General features: G+C 57.1%; 5 protein-coding genes across 5 annotated transcripts; 3 read left to right on the top strand and 2 right to left on the bottom strand.

Moving 5' to 3' along the window:
- Positions 1 to 1,853: 1,853 nt before the first annotated feature.
- Positions 1,854 to 3,963, top strand: J3D65DRAFT_290076 (tryptophan synthase beta subunit-like PLP-dependent enzyme). The gene is made up of 2 exons (XM_066795145.1): positions 1,854 to 2,959; positions 3,010 to 3,963. Exons 1-2 carry the CDS (start codon positions 1,988 to 1,990, stop codon positions 3,643 to 3,645), a joined length of 1,608 nt encoding a protein of 535 aa, XP_066656961.1. The 5' UTR covers positions 1,854 to 1,987; the 3' UTR covers positions 3,646 to 3,963.
- A 798-nt stretch (positions 3,964 to 4,761) lies between these two features.
- Positions 4,762 to 6,104, bottom strand: J3D65DRAFT_619467 (uncharacterized protein). The gene is made up of 2 exons (XM_066799754.1): positions 5,656 to 6,104; positions 4,762 to 5,591 (listed from the first exon to the last, which is right to left on the bottom strand). The coding sequence occupies exons 1-2, from the start codon at positions 6,006 to 6,008 to the stop codon at positions 5,222 to 5,224; spliced, it is 723 nt and encodes a 240-aa protein (XP_066656960.1). The 5' UTR covers positions 6,009 to 6,104; the 3' UTR covers positions 4,762 to 5,221.
- Positions 6,105 to 10,560: 4,456 nt separating this feature from the next.
- On the bottom strand, positions 10,561 to 11,832 carry J3D65DRAFT_550852 (uncharacterized protein; the record flags this gene model as incomplete). The annotated part of the gene is made up of 1 exon (XM_066797011.1): positions 10,561 to 11,832. One exon carries the CDS (start codon positions 11,830 to 11,832, stop codon positions 10,561 to 10,563), a length of 1,272 nt encoding a protein of 423 aa, XP_066656959.1.
- A 2,012-nt stretch (positions 11,833 to 13,844) lies between these two features.
- On the top strand, positions 13,845 to 14,739 carry J3D65DRAFT_619458 (uncharacterized protein). Its single transcript, XM_066799753.1, has one exon. It carries the CDS (start codon positions 14,287 to 14,289, stop codon positions 14,506 to 14,508), a length of 222 nt encoding a protein of 73 aa, XP_066656958.1. The 5' UTR covers positions 13,845 to 14,286; the 3' UTR covers positions 14,509 to 14,739.
- Positions 14,740 to 15,867: 1,128 nt separating this feature from the next.
- J3D65DRAFT_288949 (uncharacterized protein) lies at positions 15,868 to 17,117 on the top strand. The gene has a single exon (XM_066795141.1). It carries the CDS (start codon positions 16,157 to 16,159, stop codon positions 16,931 to 16,933), a length of 777 nt encoding a protein of 258 aa, XP_066656957.1. The 5' UTR covers positions 15,868 to 16,156; the 3' UTR covers positions 16,934 to 17,117.
- Positions 17,118 to 17,906: the final 789 nt, after the last annotated feature.

Genomic DNA, 17,906 nt, shown 5'->3' with positions numbered 1-17,906 from the left:
TGATGACCAACATCGATGCCTCGCCCAAATGTGATCCTCTCCCACAACGGACGTAAGATACTCTCCTCCACGGAAACACGCCAGGCCGAGAAGCAGCAGCCTTGGTAATGGCAGCAAACACCCAAAAGACAATGACTAAGTGCAGCGCCGTCCAGGCACTGCTTGCGGCATCATGTCGACGCTTTTCGTGGCCCAAGCCTCAGGCCGTTGCGAGCGGCAGCCGTTGCATACGCCACAACCACCACCACCGACCCCCGGAGCACCTGAAACAGACCTACCTGTTTTCCCCTGCCCGGCGTGGCCACAGTGCCCGCGCGGGACGACGACGATGGCGGTTCGGTGGCGGCTGAGGGGCGATTCTCGTGTGACGTCCCGCACCATGTAGCAGAATGTGGCCACTTGCTTGGTGTGGCGCACGCACGCATGTATGTACGTAGCAGCGTCGACCGTCCTGGGCCCAGGCGACGGCTAAGCCGGAAGACTGCTGTCTGGCGTCGATGATCATGGAGAGAGCCGATGCGGTCCGGTCCAGTTACTTGCCGCCGCATAGATACAGGATACACGTACATACGCGGCTAGGCATGCAGCAGCGTGCCATGGGGCGAAGCAGCAAACCTACATGTATGTACGCATAGTACATGGCAGGGTTACATGTAGATATATGCAAGTGGCGTGTCGAGCCATGTTACTCGTCATTCTGTGGTGCTCACCGCCTCTTGCGCAACCGCAGTATACATATGCAAAGGTTTCGAGCAGCAGCAGCGGCAAAAGTAGGAGCCGCAGAAGAAAATTGCTGTGGAAACCCTGATGCAAGTGCCGCTGCAAGTGTTTATTCAAACGGATCGTTGCAGACGGGCCTGTCCCGGCAGAGCATGAGAAAGAAAAGTGGGAAGCCAGCTTCGAGGATGGATCGGTACGCCTAGGTCCGCTTTCAAACTGGGTTTGAACAGATGATGGGACGGGGCGGCGGACGTGTGGGAAGTCGAACCGGCATGCGTGGACCCGGGCTCTCGGGACCCTTTGAAAGCTGCTTTTGGTGCCTGAAGGATGCAAAACCTTGGATGAGGTTGGATGGGGGATGCGTCACTGGACGAGGGCCATGGCTGCCGGTGTGTCTGTCCCCCGCCAGTGTGTGCAAATGACGAGCGATAACACGACGGCCCTTCCGGTGTCCGGTTTCAGGAGTACATGAGAGACCGGACAGGTGGTCGTAGAGATTGCCGGTCAATCTAATATCTCGTATCCCCCGGCAGTCCATACTGTCGGACCCTGGAATTCCAGGTCATCTGTTCAGCGGACTTTCGTCGACGTCCTGGGCGCGAAGTCTGGTTCATCGGGCGGGTGATCTTGGATCTTCTTGGTCTCTTCTTTTTTTGCTCAGTCCACGAGAGGACACTGATGGTCTGAAACTTTGGAAACCGTCTCCCTTGACTGTCCTGGAAGAATTTGCATGTCGGACATTCTTGTTCGTGGTCCGGCATTCCAGCACATAAAGCAGAGTCTCGTGCCTCGTTTCTCGCCGCGAGCATATTGTTCACTCAGATGGAGTCAGACGTTGCCTTCTCGAAATACAGAGCGAATGGAAGGAGCGGAAAACATTGAAGATGGTCCAGTCCAGACTCCAGGCAAGTCTCCGAACGAAAGCCGGTAAGGCTGGCGGCTTATCGGGGCTGATCAGCGGTGGTGCAAGCAGCTCGCCCCGCAGGCGATAAGATATGACGATTGGAGCAATGACCTCTATGACGATATTGGACTTTGATTCCATTGTCGACGAGGCCAAAGGTTGAACGACTTGTGGGCTCGACAGTTGACGAGAGGTGATGTCGCGAGAAGGTGGCGTGCTGAGCAAACTCGTCGGCTAGCCGCGCCTGTCATCGGCCCTATCCCGTCGCCAGTCAGACGAGAGTCAGGTCCAAGGGACTTTTCTTTGCTGCAACAACACCACAACAACTCACAGCTGCCTCCTTCTTCGACCACTCTCTTCGCCATGGCCTCCAAGACCAAGCCGGGCATTCCGCCCGTCGTCCTCGACTCCGTCACCCAGCAGATTGGCAACACCCCCATGGTTCGCCTCAACAAGATCCCCCAGTCACTTGGAATCGAGGCCGCCGTCTACGCCAAGCTCGAAATGTTCAATGCCGGTGGCAGCGTCAAAGACCGCATCGCCCTGCGCATGGTGGAAGAAGCAGAAAAGGAGGGTCGCATCAAGCCGGGCGACACGCTCATCGAGCCCACGAGTGGCAACACGGGCATTGGACTCGCGCTCGTTGGCGCCGTCAAGGGATACCGCACAATCATCACCCTACCGGAGAAGATGAGCGCCGAAAAGGTGGCCGTGCTGCGCGCCCTGGGCGCTGAAATCATCAGGACGCCCACGGCTGCCGCGTACGACAGCCCGGAGAGCCACATTGGCGTTGCGAGGCGGCTGGAAAAGGAGCTGCCAAACGCCCACATCTTGGACCAGTACGGCAACCCGAACAACCCGCTGGCTCACGAATATGGCACTGCCGAAGAGATTTGGGAGCAGACTCACGGGAAGGTCACGGCATTGGTGGCCGGTGCCGGAACTGGAGGCACTATAACGGGAATCGCAAGGGGCCTGAGAAAACACAAGCAGGACGTCAAGATTGTCGCGGCTGATCCGCACGGAAGTATTCTTGCCGTGCCTCAGTCGTTGAACGAGGATCACAAGAACGAGCCCTACAAGGTCGAGGGTATTGGTTACGACTTCATCCCCGACGTGCTGGACCAAACGTCCGTCGACACTTGGTATAAGACGGATGACAGGGAGTCTTTCCTGTACGCCCGCCGCCTGATCGCAGAAGAGGGCATTCTTTGCGGCGGCAGCAGTGGAAGTGCTATGGCTGCAATGGTCAAGGCTGTGAAGGACCTTGGACTGGGCAAGGATGACGTGGTTGTCGTGGTCCTTCCCGACAGCATCCGCAGCTATTTGAGCAAGGTACGCAAAGCGGCACTCCTTTGTCTGGCTTCTTCTGACAACATGTTTAGTTTGCCGACGACGATTGGCTTGCCGCCAATGACTTGCTCCCTCCTACGCCGCCTGAGCCCGTGGAATCCAAGCTCGCCGGTCTCACCACCAACGTCAAGGACCCCTACCAGGGCGCCACCGTCGGCACCCTGCGTCTCAAGCCCGTCGCGACCGTCAGCTCCAGCTCTCCATGTGCTGAAGCCATTGAGACTATGCGTGACAAGGGTTTCGACCAGTTGCCCGTGTCCTCGTCCAAGAACTTCCGCCTGGTAGGTCTTGTGACCTTGGGCAACCTGCTCTCGTACATCTCTTCCGGCCGCGCAACGCCGACGTCGCCCGTGTCGGACGTCATGTTTGACTTCCGCAAGCTTTCCGAGGTGGTCAGCGACCCCAACGACTTGACCCTCAAGGGCAAGGACAACCTCGTCCTCGCTGAAGACAAGGATAAGGGCAAGCGCCGCAAGGAGTTTGTCGAGATTACGCGCGACACGCCGCTGTCAGCGTTGAGCCGCTTCTTCGAGTGGAACAGCGCTGCCGTGGTGACGGAGAAAGACGACGCTGACCAGCTGAAGCCGGTTGCCGTCGTGACCAAGGTGGATCTGTTGACATGGCTGGTGAAGCAGTCGAAGAGCAATGGAGTTAACGGAGCGCATTGAGACGAGATTCCCACCTGAAAGAGCAGCAAATAGCCAAGTGGTTTTGGCAATCAACAGGTCGTTGGGCGTTTGGGGGCATTGGGCTAGACGCTTGCTTATTCAACAGAAGGTGTCTGCCTTTTTTTCCAGTTTCTTTTGTCTGCGCGCATCTAGATGAGTCGCAGAACATGATGGGCGATTAGAGCGAAGGTGAAGATGGATGGCCAGAGTCTTGTTCTCCAAGTCTGCTCAACCTAGACTGACCGCAGTGGTTCTCAATTTCAGTTTTCGCAGGGGCTTTCTGTCCCCCACTCACCACCAAACATTGATAATCCCGAGACTCAAAGTGCCCGTCATGACCACAACTCTCTCCGGCGAGCGGAGAGCGGTTACGTCTGCCCTGTCGTTGTTCTGCGCGCCTTGCGCCATCTCACGTAACCGAGCAGCCACTTCTCCACCCGGCAATCTACTTTGTCTTGGCCTGGCGCGCGCTTACGCAACCGACAGAACTCCACTCTCGCACATGAAAGGACGCAGCGACGTCTGGACTCGACATGGCTCTTTGATGTCATATGCACGCGCTGCAAGGCACATTGCTGCTTCCCTTTCGCTCGCCGTAACACACCGCCTTTTCATCTAGGGAGTTGTGCTGCATGGAGGAGGCGGTGGCGGCACAGTCCAAAGGTGCCAGGGAGATGTTTGCTCTCCGCATCATACGCACGCCACACGTATGTGTCTCGTCACTGTGCGGACAGTGGGTGATGGCTGTGGGGTCCCCGACTTTTCTTTTTTCCCTCTCTTTCATCCTCCTGAATCCTTCTCTCCCCCTGCCTGCCTACTTGCCCCCGCCTTGCCAACCCCTGATCCCTTCTCGCAGTCGACTGCAGGCTTACATATGGGAGAAGACGGGCAGGAATGCGGGGATCCCGTCAAGTCTCTGATATTGCTTTTGTGCTATTTTCAGTCGGTTGATGCGCGCGACGAGCAATGCCGGAAGAGGAGGTAAGGTCACCGGAATTATGGTCTTTGCTATATGCCTTGGAGCGGGGTCAGGCGGTGCGGATTGAGGCCTTCCGCTTGGGAGCGTGCATTTAGTCAGGGGCAGAGAGGGTTTGGCCGTAGAAGCTGTGAGCGAGTTCGATTGTTCGTTACACGGGAAATGTTAGAACGAAGAGCAGGATGTTCACAGCAACGACTTCAACACGGCTCGACGTCTCTTGGGCTCTCGACCAGCAACCCAGGCAATCTAGTCGACTGTATCCTACGCTGTTGCTCCAGCGATCATCGAGCATCCTCGCCGCCGCGTAGCCCTCAGTCAATCGAACATTCGGTGCCCTCAGGCCCAGTTCTCGCAAACGATTGGTCAACGAAACCAACCATCAAATCTCCCACTCCACCCTATGGAGAATGACGGGGAGCATTTGAAATCTGGTTCCCACACTATTACCACCACCACCGACAGCGCTTCGGCAGCGAGCGGGTAGGTTGCATGATCGATCGTCCGTCACTCAGCCAGCCACACGTCCCCGACCGAGCTGAGACCGCCGGAGAGCGAGAAAACGGGCACTACCCAACCGGCCATTCCGCGCGTGGCAGATCATCGTGGTGGCCGTTTGGATAGGGCGACGGCACCAACGTCAGTGGCATGCTCGCGGCGGTGTTTTGGGGGTGCGTGGAGTAACCACCTGCTGAATTGTAGACGCCCGTCGATCGTTGAGGGAGGTGTGATTGTCAGTCGAACTGCATTGGGGCTCTGTTTGAGCCGACCTGGCCGACGCTGCTGCTGCTGCTGCTGCTGCTGCTGCTGCTGTCGATTTGCAGGCGGCAGGTGGTCAGTTGACAACCAGAGCTGGCCACTCTGAGTTTCTTTTTCCTGTTGTCTCGTCATGCAATCAGTGGCTGCTTCACTGACGGACAGGCCGACGACGGTTTGCAGATGAGCGTCAACGAATGTCGGAACAGGAGCGCTTGCGCGAAGCCATCGTTAGTCATCAAGATGGCACTCATCCAGAAGTGCATGGGGATCCTCACTCCCAACAGAAAGACTTAGTTTTCAAGTGTAGCCCGCCAGCCAAACTGGTCTTGAACGCCGTCATGTAAGGCCACTTGTCAGACTTTTTGCCCACGGCCTCCTCCCCCTCAACTTGACACAAGAGACCGATGCGCCACAAGAGCCAGCCTACTTCACGGCCCGCACCGCACCGTTTCGTCTGGCCACCTGCACGGTACGGCGCGGCACGGCCACCAGCGCCGTTTCGGTACTCTGCTTCCTTTTGCGCCTCAGGCAATCGACCAGTGTGCACTGTGCGTCGCCCATACGACAGTAGAAACAAGTGGCCGCCACAGACCAGCTCCTGCTTTGCGCCGACAGCTGACACACGCATCCATACTTCGTCCCTGATCCAGGTGCTCCGAGTGTCTGTTCTAGAGGGAGTCCTCCTTGCTTCATGCGGCGCTGCTGGCCTCACTAAATGGACGTCTATTTTGCACCCACATGACTTGGAACACTAGTGCGTACGCACATAATTGCTCCTCGGACCACGCACGATCGGGAGAGCCCGTCAGTCGGGACTCCGCAATGACTTGGTCTGCGCGGACGAGGGATCGGAGCGATGCGGTGGACAAGAACGGCTTGGTGGGCGCGCACATGCGTGGCCTAGACATACATAGAGAGAGACATTGGCGAGACACGCATATGAATTGCCCATTAGATCGAACTGATCGTCAGCGCGAGGGATCGAAGTAAGGGACGGGCAGCTTTCTGTCGTCTTTTGGCAGAGTAAGGGGGGAATAGGAGTATCTTTGCACGTGGACAACTAGCGTCCGTTGCCCGTAGAAGTCATGCCTCGAGCTTTATGGGCCAAATAGGAACTTCTTGTATGCAGTCATCTGATTGAGCTGGCACGGATGCTTTTGTAGCGACGTGTCGAAAAAGAGATGCTTCGTTCCAGGCTACTTGGCATCTGGATTACGATGAAGGTATTTCCGGGAAATCCAGAGAAAAATGGAGGGCAGAGAGGATGGAATATGGGCAAAAGAAGAGACCAAGAAGAAGACAAAAATCAGAGTGAAAAATCAGCTAACAAAGGACTCACCCTCTTGCCCCTAAAACACCCCACAGGCCGGAATAGCGCCAGAGAAAAAGAAACGACACAAATCATACAGACCTAACGAGCCCCCAAATGTCGAAGCAAACCGGAGGCTTCTCCGTCACTGCCCACCCGTCCTCCAATGCCTAACAACCCTTCCTCCCTCACATCACGCCCAGCAGCATCTGGTTGGGTAGCCATGTGCCTTTGACGCGCTCTGACTCACCGAAGCGCACAGATTGAAAGCCGTACACGGCGCAAGAAGCACGTCCTGCTACGCGCACATAGTGGCCTGACTCGCTGTCCATCGATCTATCCATCGAGGCCGACCAACAGGCAGACAGACAAACACAACACCATTCCGCGAATAAAGCAGCCTCGCCCGCAACCAAGAAAGCAAAAAGTACGTACAGCGACCATGGCGAGCGGCTGGGGGCGGATGACGATGATGAGGCGGACGGGTTGGGCTGGGCTGACAGCCTAGCGCGGCGGCCTCACTACTAGCGGGCGGGCCAGCGCGCGAGCCAGAAGGGCCGGCCCGAACCTTTTTTGGACGTGCGGGCGTAGATGGGCGCCTTCCTGAAGCGAATGGATGAATGAATGCATTGACTGACTGTGAATGGGGTAGAGTTGCTTGCGCATGTTGGATGCCTGTTTATTGGTGGGCAAGATACGGTGGAGCTGTTTGCTATCGTCTGCCAAAAATTTTGTTTTCTTTCGGGGTGTGCTGGTACTGTTTACCTCGCAATGTTTCCCTATCTGAAATTTCTTCTCTTCGCGCTCAAAGGCGAAAGAAAGGGGGCAAGTGAAGAGGCTGACGGACAGGCAGGACTCCCAAATTTTGGGGAATGCGGGTGAGAGACGAGGCGGCTGGCTGGTGGGCCGAGCGGTCGCGGCGAACAACAACAAACAAGATCAGCAAGGCAAGGCAAGGCGAGTAAGCAAGCAAGACGACAGAGCGACCACTCCAGACTGCGAGAAACCCGAGAGCGAAGGAAGGGGGTTGCGGTAGACAGACAGATAGGCAGGCAGGCAGGCAGGCAAGCGCATCGGCCGGGCTGAAAGAGAAACACACACAATACGAAAGCGAAGGCAGAAAATCAAGTGAGGGAGAAGCCAAGGAAGGAAGGAAGGGGTAATTGTGGGCGCAGCAGCAGCAGCAGCAGGATTAGCAGCAAACATGAAACAACAAAATTCATCTCCGCGCCCTCTGTCTGTTTGGGTTCCTGGGTCGAGAAGGCGGACGGTCCGCGCATGGTCATTGTGTGAGAAGGCGGTCGGGGGAAATCAAGGACGACGACTACATACATACATGGCAGCTCGTAAATGTATGTCTGTATGTCTGTCGCCGGTACGTACATACGGATACATATGCTCAACTACGGTACTGGGAAAGAGCTCGAGTTGGTTGCCGGCTGCTTCCTTGGCCAGAGCAGAAGAGAAGTGGCCGAACGCGACCCATAACAGACCGGACCAGACCAGACCAGGGGCGCCCGAATCGCCGGCCTGTGATGGGCTGCGATCTGCGTGCATACTTACATATACACATACGTACATATCTATCTCCCTACGTGCATACGCACATGCGAGCTGCTAATCCACCACCGTGGTGGTGAAGGCGGTTTTTGGATGGGTGGGTGGTTGGTTGGTTTGATGTGATTGGACACCTATGCTGGCTGGGCCTTGGCTGACCCCTCCGAGGTTTTGTCGTTGTGGTGTGTTGCACAGCAGCACCTGCGTTGACCGGCGAACAAGACGGCGGTGGCTGGCTGTCCGGCTGGGTGAAGCAAACAAGAGGAGGCTGGCGGTGCAGCAATGCAGCGCACTAATACGTACATACACTCAGCGAGGAGGAAAATGAGGAGAGGGAGAAGCCAGCGCCGCCCATGGCCGCACGGAAACGGTGTGGTGGGAGAGGATGAGGCGCCTGGGCTGGGCGACGGCCAGCCTCATGGCGATGGCACAGGCGAAGACTAGGGCCGGCTTGCGTTGTGGGGTCATCATCATCGTCATCGTCGTCGTAGTCGTCGTCGTAGTCGTCGTCGTCGTCGAATCAACGAGGAGGCTACAGAAGCCGACCGAGATCGAATTGACATGGGGACGTATTGTGCAGTTTGTGTGCCAGACCGGTCCAGGGGAGACGGCGGATGCGTCGAGGTGGGTGTGAACGAGGCCAGACCAGACCAGAGAAAAAAACAAGCAGGCGGACAGACGATGATGATGCTGCCCTCAGAGTCCGACTGGACTTTAGGAATGTCTGGCCAACAGGCTGATCTGACAATGAGGTGCCAGACTTGGCTGATGGGCGGGCAAATCGGACCACGCAGGGTGGCCTGTCCGATCGTCTGTCTGTCTGTCTATCTGTCTGGCGTCAGTTGGTTTGCCAGCCCGCCTGGCCTGCCTTGCTGCATATTCTTGGTTCGCGGCGGTCGAACTCGAATCGCAACCTGCTGCTGTCAGGTGCCGCAGCGCTCACCGAGCGATTCCAACAGTGCGGTTCGTTCGCATCAGAGAAAAGGAACGCGAGACGGAAAAAGCACAAGTAGTAGGTAAATGTTGCAGGCAGGCGGTCAAGCAAGACATGCGCTGCGTTCCAAGCAATGTTGCGTAGTAAGTAGAGACAGCCCAGCCTCATGATACATCCATGCTTTGTTCCGGACCAAGCAAGGCCGATGCAAGAGAGCCTGAGGTGCTGCTGGAGCAGTTTTCTTTTTGCCCAGCCTGCCTACCTGCCGGCTGACGTGGCGGCGGCAAGCCTAGCTTGGTTTTCCGTCTCCCTCCCTCAATCTCCAACAAGACGCATCAGAGAGAAGAGCGAATCGAGGACAAAGTGTGGGAAAGACAAATTTAGAGAGACAAGAATCGTTGAGGAATTTGTTTACGTGACACTAAGAAACTCCCCCGACACGGAGCCAGTCTGCGCCGGGCAATGAAAAAAGGAAGAAAGGAACAGAAATCACTTGTTCCTTCCCTGCAAGCCGTCGCTGGACCTTTTGATCCAGTCCTTCGTAGTCCGTTCCATTCATTCGTTCTGCTCGTTTCCCATATCCCGGTTTCCCATCCGTCCGGTTCCTGTCCCATTGGTTTCCCCTCGCCCATGTTTTTTTGAATCACTGTCAATCCGTTACGCCTGCCAATCGATTACCTGGCCATTTGCCAAGGAAGCCGTACGTGAGCTGCCCTCTGTGAGCCCGGGAGGATGGTGTAGAGAAGAGGCCCGAGCAGGAGTTGAGTTCTTTGGTATAGTCGGAAGCTGAAGTTGAAAAGGAAAAAAAAGAAAAAAGTCTCTGCCAGAGGCTGGTGAGGTTTCAAATGCAGGCGCAGCACTGCGTGCACGTCGTGACATCGTAACGTCAGAGACTCATGGAGTCGGTCGTTCAAAGCAAGGAGAGGGACTAAACATTGCAGGAAAAAGCAGAGGGTAATGAAAGTATTAAAGGCGATGACCTCAAGGTTCCATGCTTGGTAGGCAGCAGATCCTTTGAAGGCGTCAGAGCCTTTCGCAAAGTGAACCGAATGAGCGTCCATGTGTACGCCGCTGAGCCTTCTCCGGAGTGATCCCATGATATCGTCGTGTCGTCAAAGACACATTCCATTTTCGTTCCTGGCTGCTTCCGTGGAGAGCCAGCCCGTGACACCGAAACGCCGGCAATGCCAACAACGTGTTCCTGAGAAGGAGCCTGTGGTGGAGCGGCTGAGAGAACGCATGAAGGGCGGGTGGATATTATGCTACGGGTGAGGGTATGATGCTGTGTCGTGGTGAATTGAGAGCTCTTGAAAGGAAATGTAATCGGCCGTTACTGGACTGTCGCGTGAGATTTTTGAAGAATGACGTTGGAGAACTGGCTCAATAGCCGGTTGCGCTCATGTCTGGGTACAGTCCCCGGCTCGTGCTGAATCCCTGAAATGTTCGACATCCACCGGCGATGGTCGAGGGTATGCTGTTGTCGTACTCCATCTTGACTCGGGCTTTTGAGTCGTAGTCCGATTTGACGCCAAGTGGAAGGCCAGCTTCGGCCATTGGACCCGGATAGTACTGGTAGCCCTGGTACGAGTCAATGTGTTTCCTGTCTTCATCCTCCATCATGTTTCCTTCACTCACCAGCCCCTCAATCGGGCCACCGCTGACCGAGCTGGCCGAGCTGACGGAGTGGTTGCCAATGGGGCTGGGGTCCAGCGAGTACTGGTTACCACGGCCGTAGACCTGCCCGCTGAGTCCACTGCTGCCCAACAAGCCCATGCCAGCGCCCCCAAGACTGCCCCTTGCAGGACCGCCGGCGCTGCCATAAGCGCCATGGCCAGGACCACCGGCTCCACTGCCAGTGCCTCCGCCACGAGAAGCTCCCGCACTGTGGGGGCCTTCGTTTTGGTAGTGGCTTGGAGATCTTCCACGAACGACCACGGCAGCAGAAACACGCTGTGCTACGCGGACCCAGTCTGGCGCCTCGTCGGCTGTGCGGCGAACGTCGGCGTAGAGTTCCACGATGAGATGGTAGTATTGCTGCTGGGCTCTTCGCTTGCCGTTGTTTGCTGTTGCAGACTTGAATTGGATGCGCTCGAACAAATGTTGGTAATTGCTAGTCGAGTGTCCAGCTGGTGAGTAGGGCTGTTCGCCGTCTTGCTGGAGTGGCAAATACGGCGGTGCAATGGAAGCTGCAGTGTGGGAAAAGTTGAGAGAGTAGCCATGCGGGTCGCTCTGCGTCTTTCCTGGAGGCACAGGATTGATCTTTTCCATCTTGATCGGGTTCTGAGGACCCTTGTCTCGCTTCGGCGTGTGCTGAACCAATTCAATGGGCTTGCCGGTGGGGCCATCCACTGCGGCTGAAAGAGTCACAGCCAAGGCTTGGATTTGCTCTTGTCTGGAGCCCCTGTTCAGGTAGAGCCGGGCGTTGGATATGTGCGGATTGAGCGTGTAAGAGCACTGTACGGCGAAGTAGTTTCTGCGGTAGCAAGTCCAGGTCTGGTCGCTCGAATAGAAGAAGCCCTTCTCGATCTTGCAGTCGAGTTGAGGGGTGATGGACTGGCCATCACTGATGATGTCGTGGAATGTCTCTTGAGCGGAAAAAGGGGGGGATTCGGTTGACGGCCGCGCTTCGTGATGAGTCTGATAAGGAAGCATACTTGCTCCAGTGCTGCTGTACGCAATCGAGCTGGGAGATGTGAGGGGGAGCGCGCCGCCAGGATGCAGGACGCTCCTGGGCGTCTCCGGCATCGAGGTATATGAACCTCTGGTCGGACCAGACTCTGAATGGCGAGGAGACGTGATGTGGCGGTTCAAGTGTGGTGTTGATGTCGTATAGTTTTCCCGCGCGGTCGCACTCATGGATGGTGACACTGGATTGCCCATTCCCGGTGATCGTGTCGGAGGTAACATTCCTGATTGTGAATGATCGGGTCTGCGATTCATCTGTCAGCTGTCACCCGGCTTTGATCTGGTGTTTGCGGCTGCCAGTTACGGGGCCACGGACGGGAGGGAAAATCAAAACGTACATGGACGACATGCGGCGACCCTGCGGGATGCTGGACATTCCAAAGGGCGGCTGTGGGAAGGTTGACGAGTGGAAGCCCAGTTGGCTGGTGGAAGGGTTTGTGAATTGGGAGAGCGACGGCTGTTGGTAGATGTTGGGGGAGAAGGTGCCGTGCGAGTAGAGAGACGAGGCGGTGGATCTCGGGCTGGTGGAGATGGAGCCTGAGCTGGAGTCGGAGATGCCAGACCCTGTCCGAAATCTACATGAACCATTCGCAGTCAGCCATCTTGTAGATTACACGCAAACGATAGCGACCATGGACATAAAGTGTGGGAAGGCTGAGATGTGTAACCACAGAGAGGTGGCACACTTTTAGTTAACAGTCTTAACAGCAGCCAAAGGATGACACGGCCCAGGGTTGTCGTGTGATCAATGTGACAACCACGCTGCTGGGAGGGCCAGTCTACCGAGTGTATGGGACAGGTGCGACGAGAATGATGCTAGGCATGACGACGTGTTTGTTCGGGCGCCTGAAGATGGGAGGCATCCTCAAGGCCACGGGCAGCGACCCCTCGGAGAGGGGAGGCAGCCAGTGACGAGCAAGGCCGGAAATGAGACTGGGGGCCAAGCAGTGTTGCGGAACAAGGAAGAGGGCGTGGGATGTTGAGCTCCAATGAAAACAATCACTTACTGCCCATCATGTGCCGGGGCGGAACGGTGTGGCATGTAACGACTTGGAAGTAAGCCCGTATCTGACTGGCCCAGCGCTTCGTCACGCCGAAGCGGGTCCGCCACCCCTCCTCCACCACCACCTCCTCCTGCATAGGAGGGATGATTTGCATGGTCGATGCATTCTTGGTCCGAGGAGAGAGGGTACAGCGTCCCCTGGATGGGTTGAATCACTGCTGGTCGAGTCTGTCAGCCAATCACTCCAAAACCGCGCTTGTCAAGCAGGACGTGGGACGAAAACAGAGAGGCGACGACGTCCAGCCTGCCGTTACACGGTCGCTGTCTAGTCGGGTGCCAATGGCGAGCCGGGCAGAGGGGGAAGAGTATCAGAGCGCGCTCGACGAGCTGAAACCATAAATACAGCGCCCATTGGCGCGCGCAAAAGACGACCAGTGAGTGCAGCTTGCGGCGCGCCAGGAACGGAACGGACCGAGAAACGGGCTTTGGACTGACCTTGATTCATTATGACAGCTGCGCACATGTAGCCCGCGGCTGCTCTGCGTATTTTCCAATCGCGTTGGATCCTGTTGTTGTGGTGGTGAAGCGCGCGAGGAGTTGGTTGTGTGTGTGGTTCAGTCACCGAGGCGTGTTGTCCTGTCGTCGGGTTGTTTGGGAGCGGCGGAGTGACTTGGGGAGTTTCGTGTGTGGAGACTGGACTGGAGAAGAGCGGAAGAGTGGCAGGTGCGGACCGGAGGATCTTGGCCCGAGCGCGTCGATGCCCTGGGTGCGATGCCCTGCGATGCGATGCTCGACGTTGCGTTTGGTTGACTTGACGGGAGCGGAGCAGAGCAGACGTCAGTTGGTGGCCCGCGGGTGCGTTGGCCTGTAGCGATCTCTCGACTCGACAGCAGTAGGAAAAAGAACAGGAGGCCGGCGGGTTATGTTGCTTTTGGCTGCGAGGGCGTCTGAGAGAAAAAGAATCGGCAATGCGATGCGATGCGATGCGGCGTGGTATGGTGTGGTCTGGTCAATCCGGACGAAACGGGCCTCGAGATCACAGGACGGTGATCCACTTGCCGTCGACTCCTTTGGTGGACTTGCTGCTCTCGCTTTTTCTTTTTCCTCCCTCAAGGGCACCCGACCCGGCGTCAACCTCTTGCTGAGCGATTGGCCACACCCCGATTTCCTTGCCCTCTTGCAACAGCGGTGAGATCAGATCTCACCTGTTGCGCGTCAGCCTGTTTGCTACTGTACCCGCTTCGAGGCTCAACGTACCAGGTTCTTGACCTGCAGCCAAAAATTGAGTGGCGTCAGGGATGGCTTCGACCTCGTTCGATCCGTCGTCTGTCCTAGACTGGACGTGCCACTGTCAGTGTCATCTGCAACTTGTGAGGGACCAAGGTCGATGGCTGTCCGCCTGCCATTGACCGCCGTCGATGCCGTACATACCTGCCAAATTCCCACCTTTGATGGTGTCGGTGATGATAATGATGAGGGGTTGCTGGACTCGAAGCCTCGGAGAGAAAAAAAAAGTTGGAATGGCGCTGATATACCTCGAAAAGAGGTGCGTCGGGGGGAGCCGTTTGTGTGACGGCCGTCGCGGCTTGGTCGAGCCCCGTGATATATGGGACGAGGGAACTGCCTCGGGTACCTCGTGAGGCAGAAATTGAAGAGCAAGATTGAGAAGCAAAAATAAAACAAACAGAGGAAGCTTGAGATTCGTTTGCGATGATGGGAGATGAAGAGTACCAGCAAGAAATCCAAGGCCACAGACCAGTGCTGGTGATCGGACAAAAAGAATTTTTTCTTCTTCTTCTCCCTCGCTCTCGGCCTACAGCGCAGTCCTGAAGGAAACGTACACGGCTGTGGATGGATACAACAGTGGTAGGGCTAACTGGGGTGGAGCGGTGGATTGGCCAAAAGCAGAAAATATGTACCCAGGCAGGCTGGACGCTGGATCATGGTCAGCCCCAAAGAGATTTGTTCTTGACCAGGCTCAGACTGCTCAGACCATTTTCTATTCCCTAGCACCACCACGGTAGCATTGGCCCGGGCAAGCTGCAGCAGCGGGTGTGGCCCAAATCGGTCTATCTACGTCGCCGAAGCCAGGGAGGAATTCACGGCCCCGGGGCCAAGGCACAGCTGGGAGGCACCTCTGCCACTGTCTCTAGCCCACGCACGCATGCTTGCATTCCTTGCGAAGCGCGGAGGACCCACCTGATCGCCATCGCGGTTCAATTCAAATCTCGCACGCAGGAACGTTCGAATCCTTTGGCGACCGGGCGCCCGCATGTTTCATGGCCCGCCGCTCCTAACAATAACCAACCCCAATGCAAGCAAATCTGCGGAGCTGCATGTCATCCTGGCCAGAGTGATCCGCGCAGGGAAAGTATTGGCTGCGCATGAAAGCCGCTGGCATTGTCAGCACTGTATCGGTGACCAGCCAAGCCCGGCCTGCCTGTGTTGTACGGCCGCGCGCTTCCTTGCGGCCCGGCTGCCGCGTTGGAGCAAGTCACGCCTACGCCAGCCAGAGAAAAGCCAGAAGGCAAGAAAGAGTTGGACCGGTCTCGTCGATGAGGTATTGGCTTCGACGATATTGGAGGGGTCGAGGGGATGGCGCCAAGGGCAACGTAGGTGGGTAATTTTGGAAAGCCGAGGCCAAAAGGGAGAAGAAGGAAGGAAGAGAGAGAGAGAGAGAACAAATCATTGGAGGGAGCGTGACGGGCATTGGAAATGACAAGAAGGAAAAAACATGGTGACGACCGTTACCTGTCACAAAGTCTCTTCGCTGGGAGAAGCAGCGCGCCACCGACTTTTCCTCTTTTGGACTTGGAATGGGTGCAGGCAGGGCTCGACTCTGGAATTCCTTTGCGGCAGCATGGTCAGCACGATCTGACCGTCAGAGCAATTCTCCGGGGGGTTAGACGAGGCCGGTGAGAGGGCGACGGTTGGCTGCTGGGTGTGGCGGGGGGGTCGGGGCATGGGGGCCGTTGTGGGTTAGAGGCTCCACCATGATGCGAATCCTGGAAAGGGAGAGGGCGTATTCGATTCGGCAGCTCCGTATCGAAGTGAATGAATGGTCGCGGGTACTGTAAGTCGATGAGGGGCCAAGGCAAGGTGGCTAGAACCAGGCCAGGGGGCAAGCAAGCAGACCAGCGAGCGAGCAAGCAAGCAATCGAGCAAGCAAGCAAGCAACCCAACAGACTGCGCAGCAACAGACAAAGCAACGCTCCGTCAACACCCTCCTTCGTCAATGGCCGCAGCCTCTGGCCGCCACCTCCTGAGGGCTGCTGACGGGCCCGCCGCATGACGGCCGGCCGAGGGCTTGCCTGCCCGGCCGTGAGAACGACGGACGACGACGACGACGACGACGACGATGATGATGATTGCCGAGCTGGAATGGCGACGGCGAGTGGAAGCTGGGGAAGCGTGCAGGGTAGGGTGGGTGGTGACGTGCAGCGCTGTGGTGTGGGTGTCTGCCGAGCGGCGGAAAAAGGCCTAGCGAGAGCAAGACTAGCCTCGTCCTGCCCCCCGGCACATCAACACCATACACCACCTACACCCTCCCTCGCCGCCGCTACTCATCCCTTCGCTCGCTCGCTCTCCGCGCCCGCCCTCCCCCCTTTGCTGCCATGCCATGCCACTGCTTCCGCCTGGGCATACAGCCACGCGGCCGACATTCCTCGCTTTCCATGCCGTCCAGCTGGTCCACGCTGGTTACGGATCGCCTTGGGCAGCCTCTTTGCGCATGTGGAGCCCACGTTGCTATGCTGGCTATTGAAACCTCGCCCCCGGATCCGGCAAGGCCTCTCATTCCTTACATGGACTGAGCGCTTCGACCCCGGCCCACGCTGGAATCTGATTGACTCTCCCGCCCTGACCAGTTGCAGCCCCATGTCCCAGCGAAACGACACGTCTCTTACCACCCGAGGCTGTCTGCTCTCGCCATCTGGAATGTCGCTCGAAAATAAAAGGAAAAATAAAAATAAAAGTCATATGATGCGACTCCACGGGAACGACGGGAGCCGCGGTCCCAGTCCCAGCGCTTCCCCGTCTCCAAAGCCTGATTTGGACGTCGTCTGACGGACCCTGCCATGTGCCTGGCTCAACCCTCCTGCCATGAGCCTGCCTGCCTGCTGCTTGTTACAGGCGATCAGGGCATAGGTGCCGCTCGTCGACTTGTTGAGGCTTCAACTGCAGCGGATGGCTTGGCTGGCTCGCCGAATCGACGAGTTTTCCGTGGTGCTGACACCAATAAGGCTGTCTGTTCCACACTAAGATGCAGGGAACCCAGAGGCTGCCCCCGTACGAACTGCAGCCTTCCGTAAAGGCCCTCATTGGAGCGAGGGTCGAGATGAGGACGCGCGGGAAATGGGAACTGCAACTTGCCTCTCCCGACGTCTGGCTCCATGCATTTGATTCCATAATGCTTCGGCCAGGCGGGCGAGCCGTCATTGGGCGGTCCACATGATGTCTCTCCCGACAGTATAGGTCCGCTGCTGCGGTTTCAGGCGGGCTGAACATCGAACCACTTGCCGCTCAGACCCCGGACCGCGCAGATGAGGCTGGACCGCCCTCAATTCTCCGATTAGTGACCTCAGAGTTGCACAAAAGGACTGGCGCCATCCCCGCTGATTGGGCGTGCGTCGTTCAGGATGGTATGAGGGTGTGCTGCCTCGAAAAACGTCGTCCCAGCGGTCCGGGCCGGATTCGAGCTCAAAGACAAGTGTCAGCCTTTTGGGGGGTGATAAGCGGCATCTTCTTCCCCCCAACTCTCTCGATCCAGAATAGATTGAGCTGGCGTCGTCGGCCCCGATAGGCCGTTTCTGTCTCGGAGCCCCCGATTGACGCTCGAGATTGACAGTCGTCATCAGCACCAGGAACTCCGGGACCGGCGCCGTTCGGCTGATCGTTGGCCGTTGACGCTTTCCAGTGGGTGCGGGCGCGTCGGCGTTCGCATGACCCCCATGGTCGGCCGGGCGTGTCATTGCGCAATGCGTCTGGAGGCGAGGGCAGACGCTTTCGATCGCGATTTGGAATCCTCTACCCAGGCAAA

This window comes from Phyllosticta citribraziliensis, assembly GCF_038025025.1.
Source record: "Phyllosticta citribraziliensis strain CPC 17464 chromosome Unknown J3D65scaffold_4, whole genome shotgun sequence".
In the NCBI taxonomy this organism is placed as follows: domain Eukaryota; kingdom Fungi; phylum Ascomycota; class Dothideomycetes; order Botryosphaeriales; family Phyllostictaceae; genus Phyllosticta; species Phyllosticta citribraziliensis.
Note: the sequence above shows the minus strand (reverse complement) of the source record. Positions and strands in the feature narration are given on the sequence as shown.

What these genes read in the sequence shown, in the direction of transcription:
- J3D65DRAFT_619467 (XM_066799754.1), bottom strand. Translation starts at nt 6,008, where the DNA reads ATGCGTGTGTCAGCTGTCGGCGCAAAGCAGGAGCTGGTCTGTGGCGGC. An exon ending in ACTAAGTCTTTCTGTTGGGA is followed by an intron (nt 5,592 to 5,655) that starts GTGAGGATCCCC and finishes GCTTCGCGCAAG; the next exon opens with CGCTCCTGTTCCGACATTCG.
- J3D65DRAFT_288949 (XM_066795141.1), top strand. Translation starts at nt 16,157, where the DNA reads ATGACGGCCGGCCGAGGGCTTGCCTGCCCGGCCGTGAGAACGACGGAC.
- J3D65DRAFT_290076 (XM_066795145.1), top strand. Translation starts at nt 1,988, where the DNA reads ATGGCCTCCAAGACCAAGCCGGGCATTCCGCCCGTCGTCCTCGACTCC. An exon ending in TCCGCAGCTATTTGAGCAAG is followed by an intron (nt 2,960 to 3,009) that starts GTACGCAAAGCG and finishes CAACATGTTTAG; the next exon opens with TTTGCCGACGACGATTGGCT.
- J3D65DRAFT_619458 (XM_066799753.1), top strand. Translation starts at nt 14,287, where the DNA reads ATGCCGTACATACCTGCCAAATTCCCACCTTTGATGGTGTCGGTGATG.